This window comes from Candoia aspera, chromosome 7 (assembly GCF_035149785.1).
Source record: "Candoia aspera isolate rCanAsp1 chromosome 7, rCanAsp1.hap2, whole genome shotgun sequence".
NCBI classification, from domain to species: Eukaryota; Metazoa; Chordata; class Lepidosauria; order Squamata; family Boidae; genus Candoia; species Candoia aspera.
In genome coordinates this window covers 34,635,497-34,660,790 of record NC_086159.1, presented here as the reverse complement: position 1 = coordinate 34,660,790, position 25,294 = coordinate 34,635,497, and the positions used below count along the sequence as shown (strand labels likewise).

The 25,294-nt window shown below is 40.6% G+C and overlaps 1 protein-coding gene across 1 annotated transcript in view; it reads right to left on the bottom strand.

Annotated features, from left to right (window-relative positions):
* ANKS1B (ankyrin repeat and sterile alpha motif domain containing 1B) overlaps window positions 1-25,294 on the bottom strand; it is a 370,859-nt gene that overhangs the window by 211,640 nt on the left and 133,925 nt on the right. The window contains exons 13-14 of the mRNA XM_063308683.1: window positions 14,108-14,676; window positions 9,741-9,813 (exon numbers count right to left, since the gene is read on the bottom strand). Coding sequence (XP_063164753.1) covers window positions 9,741-9,813; window positions 14,108-14,676 — 642 coding nt within the window. The remainder of the gene's footprint in view (window positions 1-9,740; window positions 9,814-14,107; window positions 14,677-25,294) is intronic.

Below are 25,294 nucleotides of genomic sequence, written 5' to 3'. Positions count from 1 at the left end.
CATATACTTCACAAAGGTAAAAAACAAAGAAACATGATTAATTTGTTAATGATGAAAGACTCAGAGTGAAGTTCTGAGGGACAGGCCATTTTTTTAGTAGCATTAAGAGTGAATCTTGGGGGGAAATGGACATGGAAGAAAAGGAAAGTAGTGAAATAAATTAAAATGAAAGTAGAAAAATTGAAGGAAGAAAAAGTACATGTCTTGATTGGAAAAAATATTAGAAGACAGATAATAGAATTATAGGGTTGAAAAGGAACTTGGAGGTACAGTATTCCAACCCCCTGCCCAGTGCAGGAATCCTCAGAGCATGGGCCCATGCAGTGGTGTCTGCTTCTTTGTGGGAGGGATGATCCCCTCAGCCTTGAAGGAGGCTGTGGTGCAGCCTTTCTTTAAGAGGCCATTGCTGGACCCAACCATCCTGGATAATTTCCATCCAATCTCTAAACTACCCTTTCTGGGGAAGGTAGAGTAGATTGATAGGTATCGCTTCGGCGGGCAGGTAACGGCATTCCGTGTAGTCATGCCAGTCACGTGACCACGAAGTGTCTACGGACAAACGCCGGCTCTTCGGCTTTGAAATGGAGATGAGCACCGCCCCCTAGAGTCGGACACGACTGGACTTAATGTCAAGGGAAACCTTTACCTTTACCTTATCAATACAGAGACAGTACTGGTTGTGCTTGTTGATGACCTGTGGTGGAGCTGGGATGGGGGTAGTGCATTCATTTTGGTGTTCCCTGATCTCTCAGTGGCTTTTGATACCATCAACCACCATATCCTTTTGAGCCAGCTTCAGACACTGGGAGTGAGAGGCACTGTTTTGCAGTGCTTCTCCTCTTTTCTCTGTGACCAATTTCAGTCTATGTTGACAGTTCTGAGACTCTCGCAGGGCTCAACACTGCCCTTTTGTTTAATATCTACATAAACCATTGCTCATACATCCATTTGGGGTCAGGTATCACCAATATACTGATGACAGCCAATTATATATCTCAACCCCAGACTGACCAAATTATGCTGACCCAGGCTGTGCAGGCCTGGCTGGGGAGGAACAGACTCAGACTCAATCCTGACACAACTGATTAGCTGTGTTTGCTTGGCTCCTAGGGATAGTCCATATTTAGCCTTTCATGTTCTTCCCCATGTAAGACTGGTACATAATCTGGGGGTCCTCTTGGATATTTTATTATTGTTAGCTGCCCAGAGTCACTGGTCTGAGATGGGCAGCTGTATAAATTGACTAACTAACTAAATAAATAAATACAGCAGGTGGCCAGGAGGACCTTTGCACAGGTTTGCATGGTGCAACAGTTGTGCCTGTTCCTGGACTGGGAGTCCCTGGGAGCCTTGGAACTTCACAATTGGAGTACTGCAATGCATTCTACATATAGTATTCTGTCCTTGAAGACCACTCTGAAGATACAGAATGCAGTGGTGTGAGCAGTGATGGGCATGCTGTGCTATGCACATGTGTCCCTGCTGCTTCATGAGCTTTACTGGTAGCTCAGTGTCAGGGGGCTAGTTATCACTTACAAATGCATGGAGTCTGGCTATTTGAGGGATTGCCTGTCTCCATATGTTTCTACCCATCCAGTGAGGTCAGCTAAAGTAGGTTTGTCTAGCCCCTATTAATTTAGCAATGTCATCTTATGGTGCGCAGGAAGTATGCCTTCTCAGAGATGGCTCCTGTCCTTTGGAATGGTATTGCACCAGATATCTGTTCTATTCCCACCTTACTGATTTTTCACAAATCGTTAAAAAACCTGGTTGTTTCTGGGTTACAATGGTGGTTGAAGCCTTTGGCTTTTTTGGTATCTTTTGGTGCTTTGGGGTCAGTCTTTGGGTTGGTTGTATTCCCTTTTCTTTTATATGAGTTGTTTTCTTTTAACTTCCTTTTTAATCGTAAGGCACCCAGAGTCATTATGGAATCAGGTGGCCTTTAAACTGAATTATTAAATTAAATATTAAATACATGAAATGAATGCACATAACGTGAGACACTGAACCAGTGTAAAAAGGAATTGGTGTCAACTTTTTTTTTAACCAAATGCATTGACAGATGTGCTCATAAATTTTTAAAGCCTTATTCTTAAGCACTACGTTACTCAACTTCAGCGAAGGATCGTTACCTTGTCGTGGTGCTGGAGCTTGAGCACCTCAATGATGCCATGAGCTAAACCATGAAGGGCCACCCAAGATGGGAAGGTCATGACAGAGAGGTCAGACTAAATGCGATCCCTGGGGAAGGTAATGGCAACCCACCCCAGTATTCTTGCCGTGAAAACTAAATGGATCAGTACAACCAGAGATATGTCGGTATACCATCGGAAGATGAGACCCCCAGGTTGGAAGATGGTCAAAATGCTACTGGGGAGGAACAGAAGATGAGTTCAACTAGCCCCAGACGTGATGACGCAGCTAGCTCAAAGCCGAAAGGACGGCTAGCGGCCAACGGTGTTGGTGGTGAATGGCGAATCCGATGTTCTAAGGATCAACACACCATTGGAACCTGGAATGTAAGATCTATGAGCCAAGGCAAATTGGATGTGGTTATTGGTGAGATGTCAAGATTAAAGATAGACATTCTGGGCGTCAGTGAACTGAAATGGACTGGAATGGGCCACTTCACATCAAATGACCACCAGATCTACTACTGTGGACAAGAGGACCACAGAAGAAATGGAGTAGCCTTCATAATTAATAGTAAAGTGGCTAAAGCAGTGCTTGGATACAATCCAAAAAACAATAGAATGATCTCAATTCGAATTCAGGGCAAGCCATCTAACATCACAGTGATCCAAATATACGCCCCAACCACAGATGCTGAAGAAGCTGAAGTAGAGCAGTTCTAAGAGGATCTGCAGCACCTACTGGACAACACGCCTAAAAGAGATGTTATTTTCATCACGGGAGACTGGAATGCTAAGGTGGGCAGTCAAATGACACCTGGAATTAAAGGTAAGCATGGCCTGGGAGAACAAAACGAAGCAGGACATAGGCTGATAGAATTTTGCCAAGACAACTCACTCTGCGTAACAAACATTCTCTTCCAGCAACCTAAGAGACAGCTTTATACATGGACTTCCCCAGATGGACAACACCAAAACCAGATTGACTACATCCTTTGCAGCCAAAGGTGGCAGACATCTATACAGTCGGTAAAAACAAGATCTGGAGCTGACTGTAGTTCCAATCACGAACTTCTTCTTGCACAATTTAGGATCAAACTAAAGAGATTAGGGAAGACCCACAGATCAGCTAGATATGAGCTCACTAATATTCCTAAGGAATATGCAGTGGAGGTGAAGAATCGATTTAAGGGACTGCACTTAGTAGATAGGGTCCCGGAAGAACTATGGACAGAAGTCTGCAACATTGTTCAACAGGCGGCAACAAAATACATCCCAAAGAAAGAGAAAACCAAGAAGGCAAAATGGCTGTCTGCTGAGACACTAGAAGTAGCCCAAGAAAGAAGGAAAGCAAAAGGCAACAGTGATAGGGGGAGATATGCCCAATTAAATGCAAAATTCCAGAGGTTAGCCAGAAGAGATAAGGAATTATTTTTAAACAAGCAATGTGCGGAAGTGGAAGAAGACAATAGAATAGGAAGGACAAGAGACCTCTTCCAGAAAATTAGAAACATCGGAGGTAAATTCCAGGCAAAAATGGGTATGATCAAAAACAAAGATGGCAAGGACCTAACAGAAGAAGAAGAGGTCAAGAAAAGGTGGCAAGAATATACGGAAGACCTATATACGAAGGATAACAATATCGGGGATAGCTTTAACGGTGTGGTCAGTGAGCTAGGGCCAGACATCCTGAAGAGTGAGGTTGAATGGGCCTTAAGAAGCATTGCTAATAACAAGGCAGTAGGAGATGATGGCATCCCAGCTGAACTGTTCAAAATCTTGCGAGATGATGCTGTTAAGGTAATGCATGCTATATGCCAGCAAATTTGGAAAACACCAGAATGGCCATCAGATTGGAACAAATCAACTTATATCCCCATACCAAAAAAGGGGAACACTAAAGAATGTTCAAACTATCGAACAGTGGCACTCATTTCACATGCCAGTAAGGTAATGCTCAAGATCCTGCAAGGTAGACTTCAGCAATTCATGGAGCGAGAATTGCCAGATGTACAAGCTGGGTTTAGAAAAGGCAGAGGAACTAGAGAACAAATTGCCAATATCCGCTGGATAATGGAAAAAGCCAGGGAGTTTCAGAAAAACATCTATTCCTGTTTTATTGACTATTCTAAAGCCTTTGACTGTGTGGACCATAACAAATTGTGGTAAGTTCTTAGCGGTATGGGGATACTAAGTCATCTTGTCTGCCTCCTGAAGAATCTGTATAACAACCAAGTAGCAACAGTAAGAACAGACCACGGAACAACGGACTGGTTTAAGATTGGGAAAGGAGTACGGCAGGGCTGTATACTCTCACCCTACCTATTCAGCTTGTATGCAGAACACATCATGCGACAAGCTGGGCTTGAGGAATCCAAGGCTGGAGTTAAAATTGCTGGAAGAAACATTAACAATCTCAGATATGCAGATGATACCACTTTGATGGCTGAAAGCGAAGAGGGACTGAGGAGCCTTATGATGAAGGTGAAAGAAGAAAGTGCAAAAGCTGGCTTGCAGCTAAACCTCAAAAAACCAAGATTATGGCAACCAGCTTGATTGATACCTGGCAAATAGAGGGAGAAAATGTAGAAGCAGTGAAAGACTTTGTATCTCTAGGTGCGAAGATTACTGCAGATGGTGACTGCAGTCAGCAAATCAGAAGACGCTTAATCCTTGGGAGAAGAGCAATGACAAATCTCGAGAAAATAGTCAAGAGCAGAGACATCACACTGACAACAAAGGTCCGCATAGTTAAAGCAATGGTGTTCCCCGTAGTAACATATGGCTGCGAGAGCCGGACCATAAGGAAGGCTGAGAGAAGGAAGATAGATGCTTTGGAACTGTGGCGTTGGAGGAAAATTCTGAGAGTGCCTTGGACTGCAAGAAGATCCAACCAGTCCATCCTCCAGGAAATAAAGCCAGACTGCTCACTTGAGGGAATGGTATTAAAGGCAAAACTGACATACTTTGGCCACATAATGAGAAGACAGGACACCCTGGAGAAGATGCTGATGCTAGGGAGAGTGGAAGGCAAAAGGAAGAGGGGCCGACCAAGGGCAAGGTGGATGGATGATATTCTAGAGGTGATGGACTCGTCCCTGGGGGAGCTGGGGGTGTTGACGACTGACAGGAAGCTCTGGTGTGGGCTGGTCCATGAAGTCACGAAGAGTTGGAAGCAACTAAACGAATAAACAACAAAAACGTTACCCAAGCTTGTTTGCTTCTTTGTCTTATGTTCTATGTACAGTGAAAGTATTTTCTCCTTCTTTTCTACAGTTGAATTTCTAACACACGTGGTTATCAGGACAAACAAAGAGGTCGAACGCATGGTGGCACTGTGAATTCTATTAACTCTTCATTACATTGTACACATTAGACTTGCCCAAGTTAAAACTCATTCTTGGACTGAAGATCCTTCACCAGCTTTGGCACAGTGTAATATAGCCAATTTGTTCCTAGTTTTAGAAAGGCCCTTTTCCTTTTCATTTTGGGGAACAGATGTTGATGGCCATTTTGACACAGTAATAACAGTATTGCAGGTATGAAAGTAAGTAGCTACAAGACACACTACTAGAATTGCACAACAGAACAGTAACTGTGTGAGTGAGAGCAGAAAGGGGTTTGGGGAATTAAATGTTAGAGAGGTTTGGATGGGAAGAGCTCTTGGCATGTTTCCAGACCTTTGGTATAAATTGTCTATGCTGGCACAAATCACATGATAGTGATTTTTTTTTTCACATAAAGCAAACTCTTGGACAAAAATGTCCAATCACTTAATAGCTAATTTGCATAAAACAAATTTGCATAAAGAGAAACCTGTATCTAGATTTCTAGATTCTACATTACTGATTGCCATAATATATCCTTAATATAAAGATGAGAGTTATTACCATGTTCCTTTCTACATTATTTATAAGATGTAAGTACATGTTTCCTCACTGTAGACTGAAACAGTATATTAACATCTATATTTGACAATGGTTACAGTAACTAATTAACTGAATAAACTAGAAATAAATTATCCAAGAATATGCTAAAAACAAGTGTGAAATTATGCCTTATATTGATCCGCCTACACATTTCCTCTTTTTTAAAAAATATTATTTTATTGTATTATAAGATGTAAGTAATACATTATCTTATTTGGGTACAGTGGTGTTTATACAGTATTAAGAAGAGATTATTAACACTACAGTGAATTTTCTTTCATTAGATTGAATGTCAATTGACTGAAAACATGCAGAAGAATACATCTATTATAATGCATGGCCTTTCACAAGGCAGTGAAGACCTAGATGTTCCCTCAGGCATTTGGAACAGAACGACAAGCAGGCCCTGCTGGTTGATTTGTTCAGTGCTTGTTTTCAATGACTGGAAGTGGAATGATTTTTAGACCTTGGGTATATTTATATTATTGTTTTGGGTGTTTATTTTTGTAAACTGTTTTTTAGTTTAACCCAATGTTGCCCCTCAGTGGTACCATAAAGTTAGCATAATTGGTTCGAGTGTTGCCCATGTTGTCTTTCCCTCCAGCATTAGGATAATTAGAAATCCCACATGAGTGCTCTGGGTGGGAATGTTATAGCAAGATGCAGTAGATTTGCTTGTATTCCCATATTTGTCAGGCACAGAGGCTTATTTTATTGTATTATAAGATGTAAGTAATACATTACTGGGTGCTGGGGACCTGCAACTGCCACAGCTGCTCCAACAGGGTACAGGGTGTTTAACCAGGACTGATACAGGGACCAGCGGTTGTGGTACTTTCTGTCATTTTGTAGCTGGTTTATTTTTGGAATAACTGGTCCATTTGGATTACTACTTGATTCTGATACTGGAGAAAGGCATTAGCAATTTGATTGACAGCAGATTGTAGACACTTTTATAGATATAGTTTAAACCTTCATCTCTAGGCAAAAGTCCTCCTCTCATAGCAATGGGAGTAGGTGAGGGTAAATCTAACCATCAGGCTTCATACCAGGACACAGCAGAAAATCTCATCTATCCAGACATTTATTCAGAAATTGGCTAAACTTGGTAAAGACATAACTCAACTAGATTCAACTTTTTATTGCAGGCAAGAATGCAATGACATAGAAACAGAAATTGCCCTCTGCCATGCAAAGAAGTCAAAGCTTTTATATATGACTATGCTTCAAAATTTACACTCTAGCTTTTTCCTCCTGTCTTTCTGAATGACTATATAGTTGGTGGTTCACCAGGTGTTTCACTTGGTGGTCGTGGGTGCCTCAGAGATGTTTATGTAATGGTTCTCTTCAGCAAAACCATTAGTTGCTATTTTACCAGATTCGGCCCTTTCACTGTAATTTTTTGAAAATTAAATTCACTTGAATTCCAAGTGTGGAATTCAGGAGTGATAGAAGCAAAATATAATTTCCTATGGCTCTGGAATTATTAGCCTCTATACATAGTACTGAAACACTTTATATAGTATTTAAGTGATCATTACATCAATCCCTTAGGCAATGAAGACTGAATAGCTATCATCTATATTTATAATAATGAGCATCTGAAAAACACAATGTAAATTAATTACAAATCTAAAAAAATGGAAGTGTTGAATTAGATTGTTCAAATAATAGTTTATAGACACAGGAGAACATAGCATGAGTATCCCTCTACACAAAAAATGTTTCAAGAGAAAGGAAATATATATATATTTTCCTTCCCTACTATCTTCTACAGCCAGCCATTTTCTGTGCTAAATTACAGAGAAAGCTAATTCTTTCATTAACATTCTTCATGCCTGAATAAAAGATCTGACCCAATTGTTTATAATGAAATACTGCAGATATATAACTGTGCAGTTTAAAAATGCCAGAAATCTCTCTTGGTTGCTGAAGTTTTGAGTGAAGAGAGGACTTTACAAATGCAAACTCTTGCATTTGTAAAGTATCTCTATACTGCGTCCTCCTTTCCTTGGATCCACTGATCTCATAGAGATTTCCGTATCTCAGTATTTCAGTAGCAGTTCTGTCATTTATTTCATTGTTTTAAAAAGCGCCTTCTCAAAAATAAGCAGGATAGAGCATTTCTGTGATATGCTGCATATCATCATCTTGCATGTATGTTGTCAGGCATTTCAGGGGTTTATTGATTTGGCAGCAATCTGTTCTGACAAAATAAGACTTAATTGTTGGCTAGTTCTACTAATAGCAGGGTTTAGACAGAACCACCCTGAATTTCTCCCATCTTATAGCCAGAAAAAAAAATTAATTTTTTAAATTTTAATTAAATTTAAAATATTTAAATTTAAAATATTTAATAAAATTAAATAGATTAATTAATTAATCAATTATCTTCTGCAGGTACTGAGGAAATAAAACAATGTAATTTCAGTATTAATTTCCAACGTCTACTAAGCTTACACATATATGTTCAACAGTACTTTGTACATTATATGTATGGAAATTTCCTTGAAGAAGTTTTAATATTTTATTTAATTTAATGTAACCTATAACTCATTTCTGTTACTATATTGTCTCCTCTGAACATGACATTAAATTTAGAGACAGTCATAAACTCTTCAGGTATATCTGCAACATCTAGTATTCTATTCACTATTCCTCAACAGTAAAGTACTGAACTGGAATACAAAACAAGGTTTGTAAAACTATGGAATCACTCTCACTGTTCTGTGATACAGAATAATAATGATTTTTAAAACTAGTACAGCAGTTAGATTTATTTGCTGCTGACCTTGCCCACATGATCATCCTGAGGGTGGCTAAAGGCAATTGATGGTTCCCAGAGGTATCCATGGCAGTGTTATAGCTTTAGTTTTAACCCAAATCATGATCATTAATTCAATCTGTCTAAATTTAATTCTCCGCCAAAATTTCCTGTCTCAGTTTGTCCTATTCCTTCCCTCTGTATTTTATTTCCTACAACAATTCTATCCATACAGTCATCATGTAATATATCACAAGTAAGAAAAAACAAGTAAGAAAAAACACCATCTCTATACTAACATCCTTCAGCAATTAATAAGGAAAAATCTAAATCTTTAGTTTAGATCTATTTACAATTTCAGGAAGCATTATATGGTTACATAGAAATAAATGAACAGTCTCAATGACTATTTTTTTAAAATTGAACTTTCCTTTCATATGAAATAGAAGAAACAGAAAGAAAGCATGCATTTAAGCACATAATTTGCATGTCAAGTTTATTTTTCTGTGAAATATCTGAAAATCAGATAGCTTTGTGATTTTAGCATCGGTAAAAAGATGAATTTGCAAGGAAAGTGAAAGAGACAACCAGCAGCAAGGTGGATGGACAATTATAGCAGCAATGAGTATACCATTAGAAGACCTGAAGGACCAGGTTGGGGACAGATTGTCATGGAGAAAATCTATCTATGCGATCACTAAGAGTCAACACTTACTTTTTGGCACATAATTCAACTTTTTGATTGATCGATTATGTCCACAAAGCACTGCATTTCAATCAATGTAATGAAAGAAATTAATTGTGGTCAGAAATACACATCAATATAGATATAAGACAGTCTGAACAAGCTGATATAGCTATTTTTCTAAGTTCATTAATTTTAATCTTAAAGAAAAGAAAGCATTTGTTTCTTACTTGCAGTACCATCGCTAATCTCTTCAAGTCCAGTAGTTATACCAGCATCAATGGAACTCATTATTTTATCAATCTGCAAGGGAAAATAGGATTTTTTAAAAAAGATCTATCATATGTAAATGAACATGTAATTGCACACGATATGAATTGTAGAGGCAAAATAATTACTTTTGTTATTTAAATTATAGTATAAAATTGAGACACACATATATGCAAATAACACAAAATAGACAGCTGATGCTGAACTATTATTATCGTTATTTTCAAAGGTATTCAGATGCTTATAATACAGAATCCAAACAGTGTGGGAGCCATTTCATTAAATATGTATGTAAATGACCAACTAAATAGGTCTGTAACAGGTGCTGTTATACAATATACATGGATGGATGGATGGATGGATGGATGGATGGATGGAAGGAAGGAAGGAAGGAAGGAAGGAAGGAAGGAAGGAAGGAAGGAAGGAAGATTTATACATGATCTCTGAATATTTAACCTTTTCGAATGCAGGCACACTTCAAATGATTTATATTTGTATTTCACCAATTTCCTTACCTTTTCTTTTTTTTTTTAGGAAACTGCCAAGTATATGTTATCAGGCCTGAGGGTCCCAGGGGACTGGGTAGATTTTGCGAAGGCTACCTTACTGTGGTTAATATCATCCTTTTCCTTTGCCTTACTAAAACGCCTTACTTGAAAGTTTTGACCAACTAAAGCTATAATGGGTAGCAGAGGTCAAAAAGTTTGTGTGCCTTTTTATAGTTACCTTTTAATTGTGACTGGGTTTTTTTAATGTATTTATTGTTTTTTAATTAAGTATTGTACCCCATCCAAAGTCACTTTTATGTGAGATGGGTGGCTACATAAATATGATAAATAAATAAATAAGGTATGCATATTTTATACAATGGTTTATTAGGTATTCGTTCTACATGCATCTTTATTCTACATGCACTATGCACTTCCACATTTTTCATTCAAATCAAAAACATTATTACAGGAAGATTGGCACACTTTTGCAGAAATAACAGATATGTTTAATTAAATTTTTATTTTTCTCAATTTGGGGTATATGCAGAAACTTGTTTATTGACTTTCTGAGTGTACTGCATCACAATTAATGTTTGAAGCACCGTAGTTTCACAAACATCAGTTGATGTCATTTTCTGAATGTTTAGTAAGTTCAAATGTTTTCTCAATTGATCTGGAACATTGCTAAGTGAAACAAACAGAGAGATATTCCTTCAAATGAGATACTCCTATCTGAAGTTTGATTTGCATATAAGTATTTCAGATGAAAAAGAAGTCAAGAACTGACAAATATCCTGAGTTTCGGTATACTGTGTGTATCTTATATTTGGTGGGATCTGGGCACCTGTATATTTATTTGCAAGGTAGTCTCTAGTTTAAAGATCCCAAACTGCATTGAATAATGTGAGCATCCTTGAGATACAACTGATCTTTGATTGCACTTGTAGCATATTTTTGGATTGAATTGAAAATTGAACTGTTGTATGCCACCCAGAGTCACTTTCATGAGATGGGCGGCCATATGAATTTGATAAACAAACAAAGAAATAAAAACTGACCAAAATGTACCCAAACTGACCATATCCTTATAGTTACCAGGGAATGCTGCATGTGATATGGGTACAACTAATGCTAGCAACTTAGTCCACTCTTTCTTTGCCTTGCTAAAATGCCTTAGTTTTGACCCACTAAAGCTATGGTGGGTAGCATAGGTTTGGCCCCATCTGATAACAACCATGGCATATGAAGTAAGTAAAAGCTGTAAGAGGAATTTTAAGGGAGAGTGCACAGGGAGAATAAGAGAGTGCTTCTAACATGTATTTCTTCTAAGTCAAGAGTTTGTACTTGGTAAACCTGACAGCCTGAGAAAGGAATAACAAGAAGAGATGAGAATTATTTTTCTAGTGGTTCTCTAAGAAGAAAAAATGAAGATGAACAGATAGAAAGCTGTAATAATGATCTACAATGTTTGTGACCTATGTGTCTTCCTGCTGGAAAACAACCTGGTATATATTTGAAGAAAAAACTAAAGGATTGAAGTAATTGATGAGAAAGGATAAGGATTTAACAGTAAAAAAACAACAACAGCTCTATAACAGACAATGGATGCAGCCTTCCTTTATGAGAACCAACAAAGAAACAAGTGCAATGAATAACAACCAGAAGCAAGAGATATAGAAGATATTCTACCTCGGAAACAGTTTTCAGGCCCTTGCAGTTGAAACAAGTCCTGAGTGTTCAGGAGAAGAAAAAGAGACACTGAAGAATAATGTAAATGGCAGAAAGGATGAAACTGTGCTACATAAAAGGATAAGAAGAATCACCATCACCAGCTACAAGAGACTGAAAGAAACATATGTTGATTGGCGCCATCAGTTTTGCTGATGTTGCAAAGAACAGCTATAAAAATACTACAACCGTCTTTGAAAATCTTGGAAGAAAGTTCAAGACCATGGGGACTTAGATGATATTCTCATCCATCTTTCCATCCCATTGGGTAGAGTCAGAAAGAGAAAGGAAAATACCACAATTCAGTGACTAGGTTCACAAATAGTGTTGATGGGAGAGATTTGTTTTCCAGGGTTATGGTTTAAATACCTAGATGATGGACTGCTAGCATGAGATGTGTTGTACCCTACAAGAACTGGTAAAAATGTATTTGGCAAAAAAAACATGATGAGAGTGATAAGAGGACTGGATCCCAGGGGCAGGGAAGGGTTAGGGAAAAAAAGCTTAAAGTAAGGACCTCAGATAACAAATTAACGTAACAAATTCATAACAAATTGAATGATGCTATACTTCAAAGAGTGGGATTAAAATGACTAATTTTAATTAATTAGATTATGCTGAAGAGTCAGAGAGTGAGTGAATGTAATTTTGAGTTATCATAAATTGGCTTTTTACTTCTGCTGTCTTTATAGTTTTATGCTGTTTTCATGTTTCGAACTATGTTTTATTTGCTAGCTGCCTAGAGTTGCTATGGCAACATGGGCAGCCATACACATCAAAACAAACCAATCAATCAATCAATCAAATGGACAGGATAGAATAGATGCATTTATTATATATGATTCCTTGCTATCTCATTTTAATTGATGACTCCAAATTTTCACAACAACCAGACCATCAACTGTCATTTTTTTGGGCGGGGGAGCATATTTATTGAGCAGGCAATATACATCAGGTCTGAATTTATTTTGGTTGTATTCATGTGTTTCATTATTGTTGTCAAACTGTTTTCTAAGTTTCACCATGGATAATGAACATAAACTGCCTTACGCTTTTTGAAAGGATTTGGCCTTTTAGATCAATACTGCCTATGCTGATACAGGTAGTCCCCGACTTTGATGACAATCGGGACTGAATTTACATTACTAAGCTATGTGGTCATAAAGCACGACTGCTTCACTTAGTGACTGCAATCCCTGCAGTCCCGGTTGCTGTTGTTAAACGACTCCAACCAAAGTCAGTGGGGAAGCTGGCAGAAAGTTGCAAGCCCCAGGCAGCAGGCAGGCAGGTAAGTGGCTGCTGCCAGGTGGGGGAGGGAGCAAGGGGGTGAATGGGAGTGTGGGGGAGGTGCATCGAAGGTCGGGGAGAGTGCACAAGCATGCGCAGGGGTGCAGGAGAGGTGCAGCAAGGGTTGAGGAGAGTGTGTGTGGGTGCAAGGGGCTGTGTGAGAAGCAGAGCACAGGTCAGGAAAGGTGCACAAAGGTGCGGCACAGGTTGGGGAGGGTGTGTGAGGGTGCAGCACAGGTCAGGAAGGGGGTGCAAGAGTGCAAGGGGGTGCATGAGAGGCACAATGTGGTTCAGGGAGGGTGGTGCACGGAGGTGCACGGATGGCCAGTGCAGCATGCATGCAGAGAGGCTGGGGGAGGATGCACATGTGGGGTAGACTTACCCCAGTGACTTGTGACCTTCCCTGCTGACTTCCCCGTTGACTTTCTGGGGAAGCTGGCAGGGAAGTTTGCAAATGGCAATCACATGATTGCGGGGTGCTGCAACTGGTCATAAGTGCAAACTGGTTGCCAAGTACCCAGATTATGATGCCATGACCATGGGGATGCTATGATGGCCAGAACTCCAAGGACCATCACTGTAACCACCATTCATTCAGTGCCGTTGTAACTTCGAATGGTCATTGAATGATTGGTCATAGGTTGAGGACTACCTGTAATAATCAGAAGGTGCTTTGGCAGAGGTCTTTTTTTAGCATCTAGTAGAATTTGTCTAAGAGTGCACATGAGATGCAGTTCTCTGTATTTTGATTCACTCTTTTTCCTCCCTGAATAGTTCTTACTGGTAATATACCAACTTAAGAAAAAATATACAATACTTACTTCTTCCCATTCTGAAGTAAACGATGGCGTTCTTTCAGAATTTCTTCTGGAGGTTTCTCGGATGGCGGAACATTCATTCCAGTTTTGTCTTGCTTTGTGTTCATTAGGTGGATAGGAAATGAGATTTGAGTCTGATTTAGAAATGTATTTGGATAAATGAATGTCAAGAAGAGTCTTTGGCAAAGATCGTATTCTTCCAAGTGTGCAGGCACGTTCCATAATTCCTGCAGCATTAACTACCCACTGATCCCCAGTTCTTGTGATACCAGTCAATGTGTTAGCTTCTCCTAGAATATTTTTAGAAGGAAATATAGTTCTATTTAAAATTGGTGGTTTTTTCTTTTTAACCAGAAGACCAGTACTATTTTCTTGCAGAGATTGTGGATTCAAAATACTGAGGTTCAAACTAATCTTCTGGTTCAGGTCATCCTTCGGACAAGTTTTTCTGTACAGCTGAAGTGGGTTTTCAGGTGGGTCACAAGCAGGTGATGATCCATGAAGAAGGCCAGCAAACTGCTCAAAAGGATGTGCTTCTAGATGGTCACTGTCAATGGATGTTTGCTGGGTTTCTGTAAAACATAATGACCCTTTCAGTTTATTATTTTAATTATTATTTTAAATAGAAACTGTCCTCTCCTTTAACAGTAATGTGTTGTTGCTTGCAAAATTAGGAAAAAAAATCTAACAATAGTATTAGAAACAATCATATTTGCTTTTTTATTAATTAAGTCAGCTAATTAGCTGGAACTAATTGTAAAATAAATCACAACATAGAGACAAAGAATATATTTTTAGTACATATTTATAGTACAGTTCTTGAATTAGTCCCTTACTTTGAGAATTTTAGCCTTATTAAATTTCTATGAAGTTGACACAAAAGAGAATCACCAGTTTGGTGTCATAATCTTTTAAAATCTAAATTCTCTTTATTTAATTTGGAAGATATATACTGTATGTAAGCACTGAAAAACAAATAATCTACAATCATGGCAAATAGCCCCCAAAATGTAAAATGAAGCTTTCTTGCATGTTACAGTTTTTCTTAAATATCATTGCTTTTCTACATCTGTATGGCTTGTGTATGTTTGTGTAAACACTAATAATAAGTGCATTTATCAGTTGAAATAACATGCCCATAATGAAACTCGACAGTATCTAGAATTGAGCTGTTTCAATATACTGAATATTTATCTTGCTTTCACCTTTGTCCAGGTTCAGGACTTAATACATGTTATCCATTCTGAATCATTTTATCCTCGGTGTTCATCCAATATAAGCTAAAGATAGAACTAATAAAATAATTTAAGCTCCAATTAGAAGAATATGTGCTTCAACTTATTAATGGTATGTTTTACTTATTTATAATATTAAGAACTCTGCTTTTTAAAAAATAATTTTATTAAAGATTATAATTGCAATAGTAAAAACTAATACAAACTAAAAGAAAGAAAGAAGACTAGAAAGAAAGAGTAGAAAGTGCAAAGGAAAAGAAAAAACATGGAAGAAAGGAAGGAAGGAAGGAAGGAAGGAAGGAAGGAAGGAAGGAAGGACGGAAGGAATATAGTAAAGAAAAAGAAAATATATAAAGAAGTGACTTCCAACGTTCATCATAAGTGTAAACAATTCTAGTAACTTTTCACCTCCTCTTAATTTACAACCAATGATCTCTTCATCCCATGTCCCATCTCTTAGTTTTAGACAAATCCATAAAGCATCATTGTTTCAGTCCTGGTGTCCATTCAGCATTGCCAGAATAACAACATACCTATTTTAACACTGAACAAGTAAACAGACTTTATACTCCTTCCTTTTACTTCTAACAGTCTTAAACTTTAGTCCATTCAAGTAATGTTGTAGAACTTGATTTCTTTTCATTTCTTTTTTACCCCGTCTTACAAGATTCATCCAAGCTTTAACAAACTTCTTTTGTAAATCCAGTATAAAAGAATTATCCAGGTAACTTGTTTATTTGTTTAGTCGCTTCCGACTCTTCGTGACTTCATGGACCAGCCCACGCCAGAGCTTCCTGTCGGTCGTCAACACCCCCAGCTCCCCCAGGGATGAGTCCGTCACCTCTAGAATATCATCTATCCATCTTGCCCTTGGTCGGCCCCTCTTCCTTTTGCCTTCCACTCTCCCTAGCATCAGCATCTTCTCCAGGCTGTCCTGTCTTCTCATTATGTGGCCAAAGTATTTCAGTTTTGCCTTTAATATCATTCCCTCAAGTGAGCAGTCTGGCTTTATTTCTTGGAGAATGGACTGGTTGGATCTTCTTGCAGTCCAAGGCACTCTCAGAATTTTCCTCCAACACCACAGTTCAAAAGCATCGATCTTCCTTCTCTCAGCCTTCCTTAGGGTCCAGCTCTCGCAGGCATATGTTACTACGGGGAATACCATTGCTTTAACTATGCGGGCCTTTGTTGTCAGTGTGATGTCTCTGCTCTTAACTATTTTATCGAGATTTGTCATTGCTCTTCTCCCAAGGATTAAGCGTCTTCTGATTTCCTGACTGCAGTCAGCATCTGCAGTAATCTTTGCACCTAGGAATACAAAGTCTTTCACTGCTTCTACATTTTCTCCCTCTATTTGCCAGTTATCAATCAAGCTGGTTGCCATAATCTTGGTTTTTTTGAGGTTTAGCTGCAAGCCAGCTTTTGCACTTTCTTCTTTCACCTTCATCATAAGGCTCCTCAGTTCCTCTTCACTTTCAGCCATCAAAGTGGTATCATCTGCATATCTGAGATTGTTAATGTTTCTTCCAGTGATTTTAACTCCAGCCTTATTTTCCTCAAGCCCAGCTTGTCACATGATGTGTTCTGCATACAAGCTGAATAGGTAGGGTGAGAGTATACAGCTGTGCCGTACTCCATTCCCAATCTTAAACCAGTCCATTGTTCCGTGGTCTGTTCTTACTGTTGCTACTTTGTCATTATACAGATTCTTCAGGAGGCATACAAGGTGACTTGGTGTCCCCATACCACTAAGAACTTGCCACAATTTGTTATGGTCCACACAGTCAAAGGCTTTAGAATAGTCAATAAAACAGAAATAGATGTTTTTCTGAAACTCCCTGGCTTTTTCCATTATCCAGCGGATATTGGCAATTTGGTCCCTAGTTCCTCTGCCTTTTCTAAACCCAGCTTGTACATCTGGCAATTCTCGCTCCATGAACTGCTGAAGTCTACCTTGCAGGATCTTGAGCATTACCTTACTGGCATGTGAAATGAGTGCCACTGTTCGATAGTTTGAACATTCTTTAGTGTTCCCCTTTTTTGGTATGGGGATATAAGTTGATTTGTTCCAATCTGATGGCCATTCTTGTGTTTTCCAAATTTGCTGGCATATAGCATGCATTACCTTGACAGCATCATCTTGTAAGATTTTGAACAGTTCAGCTGGGATGCCATCATCTCCTGCTGCCTTGTTATTAGCAATGCTTCTTAAGGCCCACTCAACCTCACTCTTCAGGATGTCTGGCTCTAGCTCACTGACCACACCATCAAAGCTATCCCCGATATTGTTATCCTTCCTCTACAGGTCTTCTGTATATTCTTGCCACCTTTTCTTGATCTCTTCTTCTTCTGTTAGGTCCTTGCCATCTTTGTTTTTATCATACCCATTTTGGCCTGGAATTTACCTCCAATGTTTCTAATTTTCTGGAAGAGGTCTCTTGTCCTTCCTATTCTATTGTCTTCTTCCACTTCCGAGCATTGCTTGTTTAAAAATAATTCCTTATCTCTTCTGGCTAACCTCTGGAATTTTGCATTTAATTGGGCATATCTCCCCCTATCACTGTTGCCTTTTGCTTTCCTTCTTTCTTGGGCTACGTCTAGTGTCTCAGCAGACAGCCATTTTGCCTTCTTGGTTTTCTCTTTCTTTGGGATGTATTTTGTTGCCACCTCCTGAACAATGCTGTGAACTTCTGTCCATAGTTCTTCCGGGATCCTATCTACTAAGTCCAGTCCCTTAAATCGATTCTTCACCTCCACTGCATATTCCTTAGGAATATTAGTGAGCTCATATCTAGCTGATCTGTGGGTCTTCCCTAATCTCTTGAGTCTGATCCTAAATTGTGCAATAAGAAGTTCGTGATCTGAGCTACAGTCAGCTCCAGGTCTTGTTTTTACTGACTGTACAGATGTCCGCCACCTTTTGCTGCACAGGATGTAGTCAATCTGATTTCGGTGTTGTCCATCTGGTGAAGTCCATGTATAAAGCCGTCTCGTAGGTTGTTGGAAGAGAGTGTTTGTTATGCAGAGTGAGTTGTCTTGGCAAAATTCTATCAGCCTACATCCTGCTTCGTTTTGTTCTCCCAGGCCATACTTACCTGTAATTCCAGGTGTCATTTGACTGCCCACCTTAGCATTCCAGTCTCCTGTGATGAAAATAACATCTCTTTTAGGTGTGTTGTCCAATAGGTGCTGCAGATCCTCATAGAACTGCTCTACTTCAGCTTCTTCAGCATTTGTGGTTGGGGTGTATATTTGGATCACTGTGATGTTAGATGGCTTGCCCTGGATTCGAATTGAGATCATTCTATCGTTTTTTGGATTGTATTCAAGCACTGCTTTAGCCACTTTATTATTAATTACGAAGGCTACTCCATTTCTTCTGTGGTCCTCTTGTCCACAGTAGTAGTACTGGTGGTCATTTGATGTGAAGTGGCCCATTCCAGTCCATTTCAGTTCACTGACACCCAAAATGTCTATCTTTAATCTTGACATCTCACCAATAACCACATCCAATTTGCCTTGGCTCATAGATCTTACATTCCAGGTTCCAATGGTGTGTTATCCTTAGAACATCGGATTCGCCGTTCACCACCAGCACCATCGGCCGCTAGCCATCCTTTCGGCTTTGAGCTAGCTGAGTCATCACGTCTGGGGCTAGTTGAACTCATCCTCTGTTCCTCCCCAGTAGCATTTTGACCATCTTCCAACCTGGGGGTCTCATCTTCCGATGGTATACTGACATATCTCTGGTTGTACTGATCCATTTAGTTTTCATGGCAAGAATACTGGGGTGGGTTGCCATTACCTTCCCCAGGGATCGCATTTAGTCTGACCTCTCTGTCATGACCTTCCCGTCTTGGGTGGCCCTTCATGGTTTAGCTCATGGCATCATTGAGGTGCTCAAGCTCCAGCACCACGACAAGGTAATGATCCTTTGCTGAAGTTGAGTAACGTAGTGCTTAAGAATAAGGCTTTAAAAATTTATGAGCACATCTGTCAATGCATTTGGTTAAAAGAAAAATTGACACCAATTCCTTTTTACACTGGTTCTGTGTCTCACCTTATGTGCATTCATTTCATGTATTTAATATTTAATTTAATATTTCAGTTTAAAGGCCACCTGATTCCATAATGACTCTGGGTGCCTTACAATTAAAAAGGAAGTTAAAAGAAAACAACTCATATAAAAGAAAAGGGAATACAACCAACCCAAAGACTGACCCCAGAGCACCAAAAGATACCAAAAAAGCCAAAGGCTTCAACCACCATTGTAACCCAGAAACAACCAGGTTTTTTAACGATTTGTGAAAAATCAGTAAGGTGGGAATAGAACAGATATCTGGTGCAATACCATTCCAAAGGACAGGAGCCATCACTGAGAAGGCATACTTCCTGCGCACCATAAGATGACATTACTAAATTAACAGGGGCTAGACAAACCTACTTTAGCTGACCTCACTGGATGGGTAGAAACATATGGAGACAGGCAGTCCCTCAAATAGCCAGACTCCATGCATTTGTAAGTGATAACTAGCCCCCTGACTTGAATCCAGAAGCCACTGAGCTACCAGTAAAGCTCATGAAGCAGCAGGGACACATGTGCATAGCACAGCATGCCCATCACTGCTCACACCACTGCATTCTGTATCTTCAGAGTGGTCTTCAAGGACAGAATACTATACGTAGAATGCATTGCAGTACTCCAATTGTGAAGTTCCAAGGCTCCCAGGGACTCCCAGTCCAGGAACAGGCACAACGGTTGCACCATGCAAACCTGTGCAAAGGTCCTCCTGGCCACCTGCTGTATTTATTTATTTAGTTAGTTAGTTAATTTATACAGCTGCCCATCTCAGACCAGTGACTCTGGGCAGCGAACAATAATAAAATATCCAAGAGGACCCCCAGATTATGTACCAGTCTTACATGGGGAAGAACATGAAAGGCTAAATATGGACTATCCCTAGGAGCCAAGCAAACACAGCTAATCAGTTGTGTCAGGATTGAGTCTGAGTCTGTTCCTCCCCAGCCAGGCCTGCACAGCCTGGGTCAGCATAATTTGGTCAGTCTGGGGTTGAGATATATAATTGGCTGTCATCAGTATATTGGTGATGTTGTTGTTTATTCGTTTAGTCGCTTCCGACTCTTCGTGACTTCATGGACCAGCCCACGCCAGAGCTTCCTGTCGGTCGTCAACACCCGCAGCTCCCCCAGGGATGAGTCCGTCACCTCTAGAATATCATCCATCCATCTTGCCCTTGGTCGGCCCCTCTTCCTTTTGCCTTCCACTCTCCCTAGCATCAACATCTTCTCCAGGCTGTCCTGTCTTCTCATTATGTGGCCAAAGTATTTCAGTTTTGCCTTTAATATCGTTCCCTCAAGTGAGCAGTCTGGCTTTATTTCTTGGAGGATGGACTGGTTTGATCTTCTTGCAGTTCAAGGCACTCTCAGAATTTTCCTCCAGCACCAAAGTTCAAAAGCATCGATCTTCCTTTTCTCAGCCTTCCTTATGGTCCAGCTCTCGCAGCCATATGTTACTACGGGGAACACCATTGCTTTAACTATGCGGGCCTTTATCGTCAGTGTGATGTCTCTGCTCTTAACTATTTTATCGAGATTTGTCATTGCTCTTCTCCCAAGGATTAAACGTCTTCTGATTTGCTGACTGCAGTCAGCATCTGCAGTAATCTTTGCACCTAGGAATACAAAGTCTTTCACTGCCTCTACATTTTCTCCCTCTATTTGCCAGTTATCAATCAAGCTGGTTGCCATAATCTTGGTTTTTTTGAGGTTTAGCTGCAAGCCAGCTTTTGCACTTTCTTCTTTCACCTTCATCATAAGGCCCCTCAGTTCCTCTTCGCTTTCAGCCATCAAAGTGGTATCATCTGCATATCTGAGATTGTTAATGTTTCTTCCAGAGATTTTAACTCCAGCCTTGGATTCCTCAAGCCCAGCTTGTCGCATGATGTGTTCTGCATACAAGTTGAATAGGTAGGGTGAGAGTATACAGCCCTGCCGTACTCCTTTCCCAATCTTAAACCAGTCTGTTGTTCCGTGGTCTGTTCTTATTGTTGCTACTTTGTCGTTATACAGATTCTTCAGGAGGCATACAAGATGACTTGGTATCCCCATACCGCTAAGAACTTGCCACAATTTGTTATGGTCCACACAGTCAAAGGCTTTAGAATAGTCAATAAAACAGAAATAGATGTTTTTCTGAAACTCCCTGGCTTTTTTCCTTATCCATCGGATATTGGCAATTTGGTCCCTAGTTCCTCTGCCTTTTCTAAACCCAGCTTGTACATCTGGCAATTCTCGCTCCATGAATTGCTGAAGTCTACCTTGCAGGATCTTGAGCATTACCTTACTGGCATGTGAAATGAGTGCCACTGTTCGATAGTTTGAACATTCTTTAGTGTTCCCCTTTTTTGGTATGGGGATATAAGTTGATTTGTTCCAGTCTGATGGCCATTCTTGTGTTTTCCAAATTTGCTGGCATATAGCATGCCTTACCTTGACAGCATCATCTTGCAAGATTTTGAACAGTTCAGCTGGGATACCGTTATCTCCTGCTGCCTTGTTATTAGCAATTCTTCTTAAGGCCCATTCAACCTCACTCTTCATGATGTCTGGCTCTAGCTCACTGACCACACCGTCAAAGCTATCTCCAATATTGTTATCCTTCCTATATAGGTCTTCCGTATATTCTTGCCACCTTTTCTTGACCTCTTCTTCTTCTGTTAGGTCCTTGCCATCTTTGTTTTTGATCATACCCATTTTTGCCTGGAATTTACCTCCGATGTTTCTAATTTTCTGGAAGAGGTCTCTTGTCCTTCCTATTCTTTTGTCTTCTTCCACTTCCGCGCATTGCTTGTTTAAAAATAATTCCTTATCTCTTCTGGCTAACCTCTGGAATTTTGCATTTAATTGGGCATATCTCCCCCTATCACTGTTGCCTTTTGCTTTCCTTCTTTCTTGGGCTACTTCTAGTGTCTCAGCAGACAGCCATTTTGCCTTCTTGGTTTTCTCTTCCTTTGGCATGTATTTTGTTGCCGCCTCCTGAACAATGTTGCGAACTTCTGTCCAGAGTTCTTCTGGGACCCTATCTACTAAGTCCAGTCCCTTAAATCTATTCTTCACCTCCACTGCATATTCCTTAGGAACATTAGTGAGCTCATATCTAGCTGATCTGTGGGTCTTCCCTAATCTCTTGAGTCTGATCCTAAATCGTGCAATAAGAAGTTCGTGATCGGAACTACAGTCAGCTCCAGGTCTTGTTTTTACCGACTGTACAGATGTCTGCCACCTTTGGCTGCACAGGATGTAGTCAATCTGATTTCAGTGTTGTCCATCTGGTGAAGTCCATGTATAAAGTCGTCTCTTAGGTTGTTGGAAGAAGGTGTTTGTTATGCAGAGTGAGTTTATCTTTTACATCTTAGAAAAAATTCAAAACAAGTCAACTTTCCCATGGGAAGGATTCTTTATAATTAATTCCAAAATCTTATTTCAAATTTATCTGGCCCTTAACTATTTATCGATATACTACGTAAACTCTCGTGTCTGTTTGTAACCTTCAACCAGGTGGCAAGGGACATGTAGGCAACACTGCAGGGTCAGACTGTGACAGGACAGTAGGGCAGAGCTTGGCCAATCCTCTAATAGAAGCTGCACAACTGGAATGAACTATGGTGTGTGGCAAAGGAGATGCTGAACAGTGACTCCAGCAGCTTATTCTTTGCGCGACTGCCTATTTATTCACTTCTTTTTGTGCCTTTTCCCTCTAGCAGCCAATCAGGTTTCTTTTTCCTTTGTACACTTCTCTGGTCTCCTCTCTCGAGTGCTGATTGTCCAATCAGCATCTGTGATTTCTCCCACTTTGCTGAGTCACTTCCTGGTTTTGAGTCTCCAAGTCCTTCCTGATAGGTTTCATTTTCCCCTTCTGGACTCTGAATAAGTTTCATTTTCGGAGTCAGAAGCAGGGTCAAACCTCACAGCAAGACCCAATGGAGAAGCGGCAGTTGGCTGAACCAAGGCTGAAATTTTAAAACTCTTAACAATTGTGGGTGGCAAGGGAAGGAGAGGGAGTAACTTAGATGCCTGCTGGTGTGGTACAGCTGGTTGGGGGGTGCCAGTAGTCAACAGGTGAGCTCTCTTCCTACCTGGAGGGAGAGGGCCCTTGGGGATACACTGGGATGGGGTATCAGTTTTCCTCATGGTCCACAGCTCCCTTTGATCCCCTTTCCCCCAGCAAAGTGGCAGACAGTTCTGAGGGTCAGCCAAGGAGGAGGAGTGATTTCCAACAGTGGGGAAGCTGGCAGGAAGTTGGAAGCTGCCCCTGTTCCCACTGCTGCACCCAACTGACTGGTGGCAAGGCCCAACGGGCATGCAGCGGTTGGATGCTTTGGAACTAAGGCCGAAATTTGAAATCTCTTAACAGTGGTGGGTGGTGAGGAAAGAACAAGGGAGAGACTCAGATGCCTGCTGGCAAGGTAGGGCTAGCTGGGGATATTAGGAATTCTGTAATGAAAATCCCCTTCACATTTCCTAAGTTGGATTAATAATGTCATGGGGAGCTCAGATTCAGAGTCAGAAGATGAAGAAGGGCAGCCAACTCCTGAAGTAGCCTTGGAGGACAAGCAGTCAGCTCTGGGGTTACTGGATGAACGACCACCTGAGCAGGCAGAGGAGGCAGGGACAGCTGCTGCTGCTCAGGGAAGATGAGGACTCAGAATTGCCACCCGCTCCCAATGCAAGAGCATGGAGAGCAGAATGAAGAGCAGAACAGAGGAAGTCAGTGAGGTTACTCACAAGGAAACAGCCTTGCCCTCCTAAATGAGCCCCACTGGGGCTGCTCTTATTTAAGAAGAGCTATGAGCTCAAGACTGGTGTTGGAAACATTAACTCCGACTCTCTGTGCCTTGCCTTTTGACTCTAACCCAGACCAGCTGACAACCTTGCTAATGCCTTGGACTTCTGGATTTGCCTGACCATTCTTTTGCCTGCTCCCTGGACATTGAATTCTTTATTTAGGCAAGTTTGCTGAACTTGTAAGAACTTGGTTGCTTTTACGTGCATGTGTTTACACATAACTTTTTGTTGCTGCTTCCTATAAGTAAAAGTTTGCAACTACCTCTTGTGTATTTGTGTGTTCCTATGTGAGATTCCAGCCAGCCTCTGACTCAGAAAACAAAATTCTTTCTGAGTCAGAGGGGGAAACAGAAACTTACTGGGCTGAAACCAGGAAAGCGAAACCCAGAGATGAGTCAGCAGCATGGGAAAAGTCACAGACATTGATTGGTCAGTCTTTGGAGGAGGATTTGAATCTTCCAATCAGTTTGTGCAAACAACAGGCAGAAAAGTGTGTGAAAGAGAAGGCAGCCCAATTGGGAATAGGTGTGCAAAAGATCAGCATAAAAGGCAGATGCACGAAGAGCAAGCTGCCAGAGACGACCGATCCTTCAAGCTCTCAGTTCCAGCAGAAGAGTCCTTACCCACATTGGAAACCTCATCTGTAACCGGAGGGGAATCAGGGCCAGTGTTTCCTATCAGAGAGGACTTGGATCCTGCATCCACTGCCACTGAGGATCTTCTCCTTGCCGAACCCAGCAGCCTCAGTCTCGTGTCCAGCTTTGGACCTCTTTGTCATCCTTGTGCGCATTCCAGGTGCACTTCCAGCCTTGCTTCGAGTTTCCAGCCATGTCCAGAGTCTCCAGTCCAGCCTCATTGTGCTTCAAGTCCTTAGCCTTGCCTTGAGTTTCCAGTTCAGCCTTGTTGCACTCCTAGCTTCTGGCCTTGTCCAGTACTGCTTCATTGTGCTTTCAACCTTCAGCCTTGCCTTGGATATCCAGCCCAGTCTAGTCATGTCCCGGTTCCCTGACATTGCTCAGGAACTTCACATCTATCTTGTCGTGAACCAGGTCTGCAACCTTGTCTAGAACCTGTGGTCCAGTCCAGTTGT